The sequence below is a fragment of the Crocuta crocuta genome, unplaced genomic scaffold (genome assembly GCF_008692635.1).
Source record: "Crocuta crocuta isolate KB4526 unplaced genomic scaffold, BGI_CrCroc_1.0 scaffold16, whole genome shotgun sequence".
NCBI classification, from domain to species: Eukaryota; Metazoa; Chordata; class Mammalia; order Carnivora; family Hyaenidae; genus Crocuta; species Crocuta crocuta.
The window spans coordinates 14341751-14354956 of record NW_027531893.1 but is presented as its reverse complement, the minus strand read 5'-3'; the positions used below and the strand labels follow the sequence as shown (position 1 = coordinate 14354956).

Here is a 13206-nt window from a genome sequence, read left to right as displayed (position 1 = left end):
AAAACAAAAACAGGAGCGGCCTTAGTCAAACATTAAACAATAAAGACTATCTTTTTTATTTTACTTAATTAAAAAAATTTTTAACCTTTATTTATTTTTGAGAGAGAGACAGACAGAGTGCAAGCGTGGCAGGGGCAGAGAGAGAGGGAGACACAGAATCTGAAGCAGGTTCCAGGCTCTGAGCTGTCAGCACAGAGCCCGATGCGGGGCTTGAACTCACCAACTGTGAGATCATGACCTGAGCTGAAGTTGGACCTTAACTGTCTGAGTGACCCATGTGCCCCCCCATTAAGAAAAATTAATGTTTATTTATTTTTGAGAGAGACAAAGAAGGCTTTAAAAAAAATTTTTTTTACGTTTTTATTTGTTTCTGAGAGAGAGAGAGACCGCGTGAGCAGGGGAGGGTCAGAGAGAGAGGGAGACACAGAATCTGAAGCAGGCTCCAGGCTCCGAGCTGTCAGCACAGAGCCCGTCACGGGGCTCAAACCCACGAACCCACAAACCGTGAAATCATGACCTGAGCCGAAGTCGGCCGCCCAACCGACTAAGCCACCCAGGCGCCCCAAAGAAGGCTTTTTTAATGAAGTAATTATCAAAAATCAGTGAAAGAATGGCAGTTTTCTGAGTCTGTCCATACTGTACATGTGCCGTTTCAGTCCCTGAGCTTGGAACACCCGGACTGTTTTCCTTCATGTTCCCCTCTGCCTGGCAAAAGGTAGAACCCACCGAGGTGTGTAAGAAATTAATAATAAATGAATTTGTGTTTGTTCTGACACATACAGTAGACTCTCCAAGGGCAAAGTTCTGAGGCTTGTCCCTTGTACTCTTTGGAGGAAATGAGCTATGGAAACCAATGATAGGCTGGAAAAACAGTAAGAGCGATACATCATTTACTCAGTGTGGGGGGTGAATCATGCCCCACTGTGAACAGGTATATATTGGTCCCTGGTTCCTGGCACAGAGCTCCTCAACTCCTTGTAACTTCCTAGGTGATAAGAGCGCTAAGAACATCTTTTGTTCTAATGAGGCGGTGGTGGCGGTGGCGGGGGACTCCTGAATGGCTTCCGGATTGGGAGTGGTCACCAGACAGACCAAGCCATGATTAGAAGCTTGTAATTTTCAGCACCCCTGCCACTTCTTTTCTTTTCAATAATTTCTTAATGTTTATTTATTTTTGAGAGAGAGGCAGAGAGANGGACTAAAAATTGAGTCAATTGTTGCTCATGCTTATGTGAGAGAGCCTTCATAAAATATCAATAGTACAGGGCTTGGGAAGCTTCCACGTTGGTGAAAAAAATCCACGTACGGAGGGGGCGACATGACACCCTTTAAAAAGGGTGATACCTCGGGGCGCCTGGGTGCCTCAGTCGGTTATTTGACTCTTGATTTTGGCTCAGGTCATGATCTCGTGGTTTGTGAGTTTGAGTCCCACATTGGGCTCCATGCTGACAGCTCGTAGCTTGCTTGGGATTTTCTCTCTCTCCCTCTCTCTCTGCCCCTTCCCTGCTCTCTGTGTCTTTCTCAAAATAAGTAAATAAACTTAAAAAGAAAGGTGACACCCAAGTCTACAGGGATATCTTTATCATATCCTTTAATAAACTGGTAAACATGCTTGCCTGAGTTCTGTGAGCTGTTCTAGCAAATTAGTCAAACCCAAGGAGGGGGTTATGGGAACCTCCAATTTACAGCCAAGTTGAACGGAAGTAGTGGATCACGTGGGGACCTACTAGTTGCGACTGGCGTCTGAAGTGGGGGTGAGGGTAGTCTCGTGGGTAGTGTCAGAATTTAGTTAAATTGTAGGACACCCGGCTGGCATGGCAGAGAATGTCTTGTTGTGGGGAAAAACTTCTCCACGTTTGACGGCCGGAAGCGTCAGAAGCGGGGGGTGTGTTGTGAGTAGTAAATGAGACACGGAGGAAAGAAAACTGAGGTTCTTCCCATACACCTCCCAAAAAAGATATGCCCGCATCCTGCCCCTTGGACCTGTGAATGTGACCTTACTGGGAAAAAGAATGTTTGCAGATGTCACTAATTGAAGGATCTCCAGATGAGATCACTGGCGTTCCCAGGTGGGCCTTACATGCAATGACAAGCGACTTTACAAGAGACAGAAAAAGATGCAGACACAGAGGAGAAGCCTACGTGAGGAGAGAGGCAGAGATCAAAGGGTCGCCGCCACAAGCCAAGGAAGGCCTGGGGCTACCAGCAGCTGGACAAGACAAGGAAGGATCGTCCCCGTCCCCGAAAGCCTTGAGAGGGAGCACAGCCCTGGTGCCTTCGAGAACTTTGAGAGAATAAATTCTTTTGTAAGCCCCTCAGTTTGTGGTTCTTTGTTATTGCAGCCCCAGGAAATGAATATAGCGGGAGACCCGAGTAGTCAGCACAAAGATTGTATGGGCTAGAATATTTATTCTTTGGCCTTTTACAAAAAATGTCTGCTGACCTGCGAGCTAGAGTTGCCCCTCTCTGTCTGGCTGAAGACAGCAAGCCACCATTTCCACTAGGAAGAAAATGTCATTCTGTTGTTTTTTTAAAAAAAAATTTTAATGTTTATTTTTGAGAGAGAGAGAGAGAGAGAGAGACAAACTAACATAGTACTAACAGCGGGGGAGGGGTAGAGAGAGAGGGAGACACAGAATCCGAAGCAGGCTCCAGGCTCTGAGCTGTCAGCACAGAGCCCGATGAGGGGCTCAAAAGCGTGAACCATGAGATCATGACCTGAGCTGAAGTCAGACACTTAGCGAACTGAGCCACCCAGTGCCCCAAAATTGTCCCTCTGTTAATATTCCCCCCATTTCATAGATGAGAGGGGAGATTGAAGCAAAGTGAGATGAAAAGATTTATCCCCAAACGGGGGTCACTTTGCTGTCTCTGCATGCTCAAGCCTCCCCCAAGCAGTGCTGGGACTTTCCTTGAGTGGTGCCCCTCCTCCAGTCCCCGTGGCTTAGGCAGGGCTCACCCCACCTCCAACTGTATTAGTCAGCGGGGGCCGCATGTACCAGAGACTGGATGGCTCAGCAACAGAAAGCATTTTCCCATAGTTCTGGAGGCTGGAGAGTCCAAGATCAAGGTGCAGAGGGTCCAGTTTCTGGTGCAAGCTCTCCTCCTGGCCTATAGATGGTCACCTTCTCACACGTCCTCACAAGGCCATTCTTTGGTGTGTGTGTGAATGGAGAAAGGCCCCTGTCTTTTCTTAGCATGACACCAGTCCTGCTGGATTAGGGCCCATCCTTATAACCTCATTTCATCTTAATTACCACTGAAGAGCTATTTCCAAATACACTCACATTAGGGGTTAGGCCTTCAGTATAAGAATTTTCAGGGCTCACAACTTAGTCTATAGAACCAGCCCAGGCCATGTTTATCAGTGTATCCTCTAACTTAGTCACTTTTATTTATTTTTAAAAAAATTTTTTGTATGTGTGTGGGGTGTGCCTGGGTGGCTCAGTCAGTCAAGCGTCCGACTCTTGATTTCAGCTCAGGTCATGATCTCATGGTTTGGGAGTTCAAGCCCCCAGTCTGGCTCTGAGCTGACTGTGTGGAACCTGTTTGGGATTCTCTGTCTCCCTCTCTCTCTGCCCCTCCCCTGCACTCTCTTTCTCTCTCTCTCAAAATAAATAAACATTTAAAAATAAATGGGGGGGCGCCTGGGTGGCTTAGTCGGTTAAGTGTCCGACTTTCGCTTAGGTCATGATCTCGCGGTTCGTGGGTTCGGGCCCCGCGTTGGGCTCTGTGCTGACTGCCAGCTCAGAGCCTGGAGCCTGTTTCAGTCTGTGACTCCTTCTCTCTCTGACCCTCCCCTGCTCACGCTGTCTCTCTTTCTCTCCTAGAAATAAAAAAAAAAACCAAACCCATTAAAAAAATATATCTCTTTAAAAAAAATAAAATAAAATAAAAATAAATAGGGGGTTNCTTCGGATTCTGTGTCTCCCTCTCTCTCTGACCCTCCCCTGCTCATGCTGCCTCTCTCTCTCTCAGAAATAAATAAAAACATCAAAATAAATAAATAAATAAATAAGGGGCACCTGGGTGGTTCAGTTGGTTAATTGTCGGACTTCAGCTCAGGTCATGATCTGGCAGTTCATGAGTTCGAGCCCCATATTGGGCTCTGTGCTGTCAGTGTGGAACCAGCTTCGGAATCTCTGCCCCGCCTCTGCATGTGTGCACTGGTGCTCTCTCCTTTTCTCTCTCTCAAAAATAAATAAGCATTAGCAATTTTTAAAAATAAAAATAAATTATAAATAATTTTTTAAAACGTAAACTCTGCTCTCAAGGGTAGAACTCATGATTCTAAGATCAAGAGTTACATGCTCTACCAAACGAGCCAGCCAGGCGCTCTTAAAACTTGGTCACTTTTAGCATAATCTCAAGACTATCTCTAGGCCTGGCATTTGCTACAGTTTTCAGGCGAGCACAGCTCTCTTCTCCTCCNGGGGGGGGGGGGGGGGGGGAGGTGGGGGGAGATGGAGAAGGCCTGGCCGACAGTGCCCCAGCTTAGCAAACAGCAGAGTCAGAAGAGGTTGGATGGAGGGTGTCTGGATCGAACTGTACTGAAGCGGATCTCCTGGGTGTCTCACTTAACATGACAATCAGCTTTTTTTTAAGCCTGTTTCTGTCCCTTGCAACCCAAAGAGCCCAGACTAATAGACAATGGCCCAGCAGCTAGGAGTAGTGGAGACAAGACGGGATCTGAAAGCAGGTCTCCTCAGCTCAAGAGGCGCAATCCAGGATTTCCCGAGAATCATCTTGGTGCCTAACTCGGGAGCCATCCTCTGCGGGCTGGGTCCCAGATGGCAGCTGAGTTGTGACACTTTTAGTGCATTCACCTTTGCTCCCCTTAAATGGTGTTGGGAGCAGGGAAGGTGCAATGAACATAAGTAAATAAAGATCATGATTTGAACAAATCCAGTTTAGTTAAAGAAATGCCGATGATCTCAGGGAGTACTCCCTGTTATGAAACAAAGCAAAGGTTCCCAGGGACCGAGGCCGCAGGATTGGTCCTGACACAGAACACAGACAATTCCCAGTAGCTGAAGAACGGGCTCCTTGGTCACCCTCCCTGAGTTCTGCCCCCTGGCTTCTCTGGAGAGGGATACCTATATTCAAGGCACAGCTCTGCTAAAGCTGTGTGACCCTGGGCGAGGGGCTGATCCTGCCTATGTGTCAGTTTCCTCATCTGAAAAATGGGGAAAATCATAGTGTACGTTTCATAGGACTGACACGAGGAGGGAGCATGTGTAAAGGGATTAGCACAGTACTGGCCCGCAGTGAGCGTTCGGTGAAAGCTGCTATTGTGATTTCCAAGGCTGGCTCCTCCTTGTTCCCATCTCAGACCAAACGTCAGCCCTCCATCTTCCAGAGGGCAGCCACCACCTTGTCATATCGTGGCGCAGCGTTCTTTCTTTCTGAGCATTTTCTGCCATGGGATCCTTTCTCTTTTGGTTTCCTTTTTTCAGAAAGGCCGTAAGCTTTACGAAGGGCAGAGACCTTGCCTAATCTTGTGGCTTGCTTTCGCCCCAGCTCCTAGCCTACCGCCTGGCACGTAGTAGGTACTCAGTAAATATGGGTTTGAATAAGGGACGTAGTAGGTACTCAGTACATATGGGTTTGAATAAGGGACGGCAGCACACTGGCAGCGGCCGCTTCCGTGCCCGAGGCTGCCACGCCGCCAGCGCCACGACTGGCTTGGATGGGGGTGGGGAGGCACACCCTGGGTGTGAGTCCTTTTCTCCTCCTTTGCAACTTCCCAGTGTAACCTCATGTGAGCACACTCCAAAGGCTCCCAGGACAAGGCCACCGCCCCGGAATCAGGGCCTTCCCAGTTCTGCCTTCGGAGAGGGGGAGCGGGGGCGGGGGGGGCGATGGCCCGCGGGAAGCCAGTTAGGAGCGCCTCCTGAAGTCCCTCCCGCCGCCGCGCGTCGCTCTAAGGCGGAGGCCGGGGAGGGGGCCACGCCACCCGCCCGCTGCGCGCTCGGCTCCAGACTTCGGCATTTCCTCCCCGCTAGCGGGCGCGGACTCGCCTCCCCTCGGAAGAGGAAACTCCAGGGGCCGAGTAACGGGAACAANTGCCAGGCCGCCGCTGCCCCGCGCGCCCGCTATGTCGGTGCACTACACCCTCAATCTGCGCGTCTTCTGGCCCCTGGTGACCGGCCTGTGCACTGCCCTTGTGTGCCTCTACCATGTCCTCCGAGGAAGCGGGGGCGACCGGGCTGAGTCCCCCGACGGTGCGGACGGCGGCTTCCCGCTGCTCAAGGTGGTCGTCCTGCTCCTCCTTGGCTACATCCTCCTGCGCTGTCGCCACGCTGTCCGGCAGCGCTTCCTGCCCGGGTCTCCCCGCCTGGGGAGACACTCCACCTTTTCTCCTAGACACTTCCGAGAGCCCAGCCTTGGCATCTTGCTGGAGAGTTACTACGAGCACGAGGTGCGCCTCTCCCCGCACGTGCTGGGCCACAGCAAGGCGCACGTGAGCCGGATCGTGGGCGAGCTGGTGCGGGCTGGCCGCGCCCGGGGGTCCCCGGGCCCCATCCCCGGCGGGGCGCTGGCGTTGGCCTTCCGCGGAGACTTCATCCAGGTGGGCAGCGCCTACGAGCAGCATAAAATCCGGCGGCCCGACGGCTTCGACGTGTTGGTACCGCTGCGCCTCCCGCCCCTGGTGGCGCTGGAGCCGCGGAGCCTGGGCGCCGAGCCCGCGCTCGCCCCAGCCTTCCACGGCTGTTTCGTGTGCGCGCTCAAGGCGCCGCCGGGGGCCTCCGGGGGCCACTGGCTCCGGGACTGCAAGCCCTTCGCCGACGGCTTCTGCGTGGACGTGCTCGGGCGGCGTCACCTCTCCGCCACTATGGTGCTTCGCTGGTTCCAGTCGCACCTGCAGCGTTCCCTGGCCACCGTGCGCTACAGCCTGGAGGGGCGCTGTCGGGTCAGCCTGACCCACGGCGGCCTGGAGCAGCCCCCTACCCTGCACATCCTGCCGTGCCGCACGGATTACGGCTGCTGCCGCCTCTCCATGGCTGTACGTCTCATCCCAGCTGTGCATTTGGGCGATGGCGTTTTCCTCGTCGCACCGCCACCGCCACCCTCACCTGTCGGGCCCCTGTCGGTGCTCCCGGGAGGCCTGCGCACGGATGCGCTGTGGGGGGTGAACACAGCGCGCCAGGAGCAGAAGCTGCTGAGCTGGCTGCAGGAACGGGCCCCTCCAGGTGCCTGCTACCTCAAGTGCCTGCAGTTGCTTAAAGCTCTGCGGGACCTGGGCGCCCGCGGGCTGGACCCGACGGCGGCCACCCAGTGGGGACGCATCCTGTCTTCGTACATGCTCAAGACAGTGCTGCTGGCGGTGCTGCTGCGTGAGGAGGCTCCGGCTCAAGGCTGGGACGAGGCGCACGTGGGTGAACGGTTGGAGGAATTAGTGCAGTTCCTTAGGGACTGCCTGCTGCGACGCCATACCCTCTTCCACTGTGTCCTGGGCCCTGGTGGCGCCGCTGCCGAGGTGGGCCCACTGCCCAAGGTTCTGCGAGAGGCCGCCCCAGTTGACCTCCTGGCTGCATTCGACAAGCACGCCCGGGAACTCGCGGCTGCCAGGTTGTTGTCCACATGGCGAAGGCTGCCCCAGCTTCTCCGGGTCTATGGGGGTCCTCGCTACCTTGCCAGGTGCCCCCCACCCCGGAGTCAGCGCACCCAGGGCTTCCCTGGAGATGAACCATAAACCTTGACAGTGCCTCCACCTGGCCCAAAGCTCCTAAAGCCTCTCCCACCTGATGGGGGTGGGGATGGCAATGAAGCCAGTTTAATGCAAGGCAATGAACTGCCAAAGGTGTTGGAAAATTCAGAAGGTGACATTTGGGGGCTTAAATGTCACCCCCTGGCTCCCAAGCCAGTATAGTTACAGCATCTTTTTCACACCCACCAGCGTGTCTGGAACAAGCTACAGAAAGACATCCAACCCCAGCAGCTAAGAGTTGGTCCAAATGTTGGTTTGTGTGAAATGATTCTGTAAAAGGATCCAGCTTTTAGGGAAGTCCAGTAAAGAAAGGAAGCAAGAACTAGCTGCAGAGAAAGTTCCCACGTCAGTTTTTGAGACTCAGATCTCTGGCCCCCAGATTTAAAGAAGCTAATGTTTTTTGACATAACTACGTGCTAGGTCCTGGGTTCCCATGGTCTTCCTAAAAATCTGTATCTTTACAACTGGAATCGAAGTTCTGTTCTAGGGTCTAATGTTCTGAGGACCATAGTTTCCACTGTCCAAATTAATATTCATGTATTCTTTAAATGGTGTAATCACGGTGTTTGACAGAATTGCAAAGAATGAAGTCACATGTGTTGAGAGGTCATCAAGAATTGGTGAGAGAAACTTCCAGAGCAAAGAGCACTCTGTTTTGATCAGTCCTTTCATTTTGTGGTAATTGCCAGTGCCAAGCTGTTGCATCTGAAAGGGAGACCAGTTCCATTTGTTATTAAGAAATGTACAGTCTTAAAAAGCAGGCCTGCTTAACACCCCCGCAGGCATACGCTGGTACCAGCCCGCACCCATTCCTGGGGAGCCTACCGTGAGCCAGGCACAGGGCAGAGTAGCAAAGGATCCATGGTTAGGACAACATTGGTGAGAACGTGTTGGGTTTTGGGGAAGATATAGTTCGATTTTCATCTATGAAGGTGACAGCTTGCTGCTAGCTGGAGACAGAAATATTTTTTTTTGTTTTAAGCCTTTTAAACAAACTCCTCAGCATGGTGATTTGTTTCTGAGTGTAATGAGATAATGCAGAGGCAATGCTGGCTGTGGTGCCTAGGATGTAGTCAGCCCTCTCAGTCAGTGCTCAGCGATGGTTCGTGGTTATAAAGTTTCTCTCCCAACGCCCCGGCACCTTTAAATACGTGGTCCCAAGGCCACCTTGAGAAGTAGTTGATTCAGCTCAGGTCTTGCAAAGCTTTTCCCAAAGAATCGAATATCTTGGGTTCTGGGCTCCCCGACTGGTCAGCCGAGGAGAATATGGGGGGGGGGAGCCCTTGTCAGAAGTCTGTTGTTTTCTCTCTTTGGACGTAAATATCCCCAACTTAGCTTAGGTGTCAGTAAGTCCACCATCTGCTTGCCTAATAGAAAATGTAACCTGTCCCACCCAGTGTTAGACTTGGGGACTTTTTTTTTTGGACTAAGACACGTACTAACTTAGGTTCTTAAAGATAAAACCTAGAAGACAGAAGGCGCCATCTGAATATGGCCATTGTTCAACTTCTGAGTTGTTCTGAGGGAATTCTTTAAACTTTTTTTTTTTAATTTTTTTTTAATGTTTTATTTATTTCTAGGAGAGAGAGAGACAGCGTGAGCAGGGGAGGGTCAGAGAGAGAGGGAGTCACAGACTGAAACAGGCTCCAGGCTCTGAGCTGGCAGTCAGCACAGAGCCCGACACGGGGCTCGAACCCACGAACCGCGAGATCATGACCTAAGCGAAAGTCGGACGCTTAACCGACTAAGCAACCCAGGCTCCCCTCTTTAAACTTTCTTGAGGGGAATACTTGGTCACTGCAGAAGTCATTGTGAGTAAATGGGTGGCAGGGTGTCCTCACGGGAGCTGCAGACACTTCTGTCCTTTGCCACCTTGGACTGTAAGAGAAATAGTTGGAAATGTTGTCCCTTCTCTTGGAGGTTGCTCTGGGGACAATTCCTCTTGATGTCACAAAGGTCATTCCCAGCTTTTGAGGTCAGTGTCAGGTCATAAGGTACTGCATGTAGTAAAGGGATCAGTCTACCAACTTCCTGCGAAGATATAAACTGCACAGTGTTTCTTAAACTTACTTTTTAAAATAGGTGCCAAGAGTACGTAGATCTATATATATAAATATATATATTTATAATGTTTCCATATTGGCCCCAGTTCCCCCTGAAGTCATTAAGTCTACTGAAGTGGGGAACAGCAAGGCTATTGGAGGGATTATAAAGCTTTAAAGATGGAATTTTCCAGATGTTTCTAGCTGAGTTGATAGGTTTATTATTATTATTTTTTAATCATACTAGTCTTTTGAAGTGTAAATCTGGTAACATGCTGTTCTTGTAGTGTTTTTGTTTTTTTTTTTTTTTTGCCTTCAGGTTAATTACCCAAAGCCTCATCCATCCTCAAGATTTTAAATTTTATTATTATTTTTTAATTAATGGGGCATTGTGTTTGTGAATTTTTAAAATATTAACGTTTTATTTAAGCGCCATGCTGAGCAGTTGTTCTCTGCACATGGTAACCAAAAGTTAGAGATTTCGATCAATTTTGATCAATGTTTAGATCCCAAACATGTACTGTGTACAAACGGAATAATACGGCACATTAGCCAGGTATGATGGTTGCCCGAGGCACTTAAATTAAGCTCAATTCTGTATTTTATCAGGGCTCCGTCATGTCCTTGGTCTGAAATGTACATACACATTTTTGGTGTATACTTGGTACTAGAGATTCATATATGCAAATATTCTCACACAGGAAGCCTCACAATTGCTCACGTTAAAAAAAGATGAATCGACCAGCCAGTGCCCAAAGAAAAAGTTTTAGGGAAGATGACGCAGCCGTTTTGCCCAAAGACACCCTTCGGTAACTCTCACCAACCAGTCTTGGGAGCCGTCCTGGAAGAGGCTCATGGGCTGAGAGAAGGAGATGTTTTTTGCAAAAAGGAAACGGCAGCTGGAAGAAGGGAGAATGGAAGCTTGGAAGTGAGGGAGAAATCTGAAGAATTCAGGAAGGAGGCCTTGAGAGAGAAGTGAAGGAAGAGAAGGGGAGAAGGGCAGACAGGGTGGAAATCACATGGGGGTGCAAGAGGTTTGGGTAGGAAACGCATTTTAGGTATGTGCTATTTCAAACCAGGGGTCGCAAACTCAGCAGCCTGCAGGAGCAAGGCAGGGAGAGGGCTATGGGAAGGGGTGGGTGGTGGGGAGTCTTACGCAGGGCAGCCAGCAGGGCAGCCAACGTTCAGCTCTGTGCTGGGGAAAGGGTAGGGAGAGGCCGGAAATCAGGAGGTTTTTTTTTTTTTTTAAAGTGGAACGTTCTCATTTTTAAACAAAATAATTTAAAAACGTTCCAAATACCACGTGGGCCGAACCGAACATTTGCTGGAGCCTGGGGGCCACCAGTTTGCGACCCCTGCCTTACACAGTATGTATAAGGTGATATTTATTGTTATGGAGATAATGTTGTTATACATAGTTGGGGTTGTGATACTTCAAGTCCCTCTTTATCTCTCAGAGCTAAGCTTTATTGTAGAAACAACCCCCCCTCCCCCCTCAAAAAAAATTAACATGGCCACAGATGACACTGAACTCCCAATTCTCAGAAGGACCCTCCATCCTGGAGCTGTTCATTCCCAGTCACATCCTCCAATCAGACCACTGGAGGCCAGTTCTTGGCATTTCCTTCCTGGTGAGTCGGGACTAACCTCCCTGGCTCAGTCGGAGTTCACAGATGAGTAATCAGGAAGGATTGCAGAAGAACTTGTTTTTTTATTTGTAATTTTGTTCTTATTTTTAAGNCTTAGTAGGGCCCCAGACTGTGCCTTAGCAGGGATGGTTGGTGGCAGGGGACACCAGAAACCCAGTGCTGGGTTTTCAAGCTGCCACTGCCAAAGAATACAGTTCTGATCAGATGTGTCCACCCCTTTCTGACCCAGCAGCTCCCACCAAAACTGACATCCTAGCATTTGGAAGGAATTAACCTGACCTGCTTCCAAAGCGTCTCTTTTAACCTCGTAGAGTAAATCACTATTTCTGTAAAATGTGGCTTTTGACCTTGGTGAAGAAGACTTAACTTATCCCTACCCATGGGGAGGAAGGCTATTACCTCCTTCCCCCGTAGTGGGGAAAACAAATCTCATTAACACTTCCAGTGACCCTTGAGAGGGGGAGAAAAGTTCAGTGTTATCATTCTTGGTGTTCGTTAATTTTTTTTTAATCGTACATCTGTCACTTAGACACTACTGTTTGTTTCCATTTATACCTACATAGCACATGATTTGGTGGGAATTTAGCAAGTATAAGTTGGGAGAGGGTAAAGATAATATGCAATCACTATACAGAGAGAATAGACTTAAAAAATTATATATAATCTGGCTTTTGTAGTATCAGAGATATTCAGGAATATTTTTAGCACCTTTTGCTTAAAAAAATGTGCCTTGATTCAGTGACTTGACTTTAAAACATTCCTCTTATTTTATTGTTATTTTAAATGTGTATTCTGACCCCCAGCTGTATATTATGATGTAGCCCATGGGCTCCAGTCATAGTGTATGGTTTGTTCCAATAACAGAGACCAAAGGGTTAATCAAATATGGTTCCGCTGCTACAGTTGTGTGATTAAAAGGAGTTTTCAATCACACCAAATTTCCATGGCCAAACAGTTGAGGCCAGCCATTTGTTTTCTATTTCAGGTTGAAGTAAATTTGCACTTTTGATCTTTTGGGTCATTTGGGGGGCCTTGTTCTTTTATATTTTGCTTTGTTAATAAACGAACTTGTAGAAAACCTTGGACTGAATGTCTGATCTGGGGGAGGGCTCTCTTCCTGAAGGGCAGCCGCAGATGCACTCGGTAACGATTCCTTACACACAAGCTCACTTGATTTCCACATCTGGGTGTATGGGAGTCTTTTCCCACTCAGCAAAGCTAGAATAATTGTTTGTCTAGAACTGGCACCATACACAGGTGGGAAAAAATGTTAGCTCATGGCTCTGAAGGTGTGCAGCCTGGGGTCCTGCCTTCAAGTCTTCTTCCCTGCCTAGACCTTCCGCCTGGCTCCCCCACAAACTCCTTAACACAAGGCAAGTCTCGGCCTGTGGCTAATTTGTTGCTCAAGAATTTTGCTCAGCAATCTCGTAGTCCCCCCGGGGTCCTCTCCAAGTGGTAAACATTTGCAAATAATGAAAAACCACTGGGCTTAGTGAAAGATGGGATTCTGGAGACGACTTAAGACTCCACAAAGCCTGGGAGCCAAGTGAAAGTTGAGAGAAACCTGCAGCCACAGACTGATTAAACAGTAGTTGTGTAGGATACTTGCCCAGGGCAGAGGCGGTGGGTGTGTTTCATTCAGTTTTCAACAAGCAGTTATTGAGTCTATACTGTCCCCAGGGTTGAGGACACGTGTAGAAATAACCAAGGCAGACGGGGTGTCTCCCTATGGGACTCGCACACTAATTGTGAGAGGTAGGCCAATTCAGTCGTGGTGGGAGGCGGTGAGAAAGGGCTATGGAAA

General features: G+C 49.4%; 1 protein-coding gene across 1 annotated transcript; it reads left to right on the top strand.

The window, feature by feature from the left end:
• Positions 1–6072: 6072 nt before the first annotated feature.
• On the top strand, positions 6073–11487 carry ITPRIPL2 (ITPRIP like 2). The gene has a single exon (XM_077773281.1). It carries the CDS (start codon positions 6098–6100, stop codon positions 7694–7696), a length of 1599 nt encoding a protein of 532 aa, XP_077629407.1. The 5' UTR covers positions 6073–6097; the 3' UTR covers positions 7697–11487.
• Positions 11488–13206: the final 1719 nt, after the last annotated feature.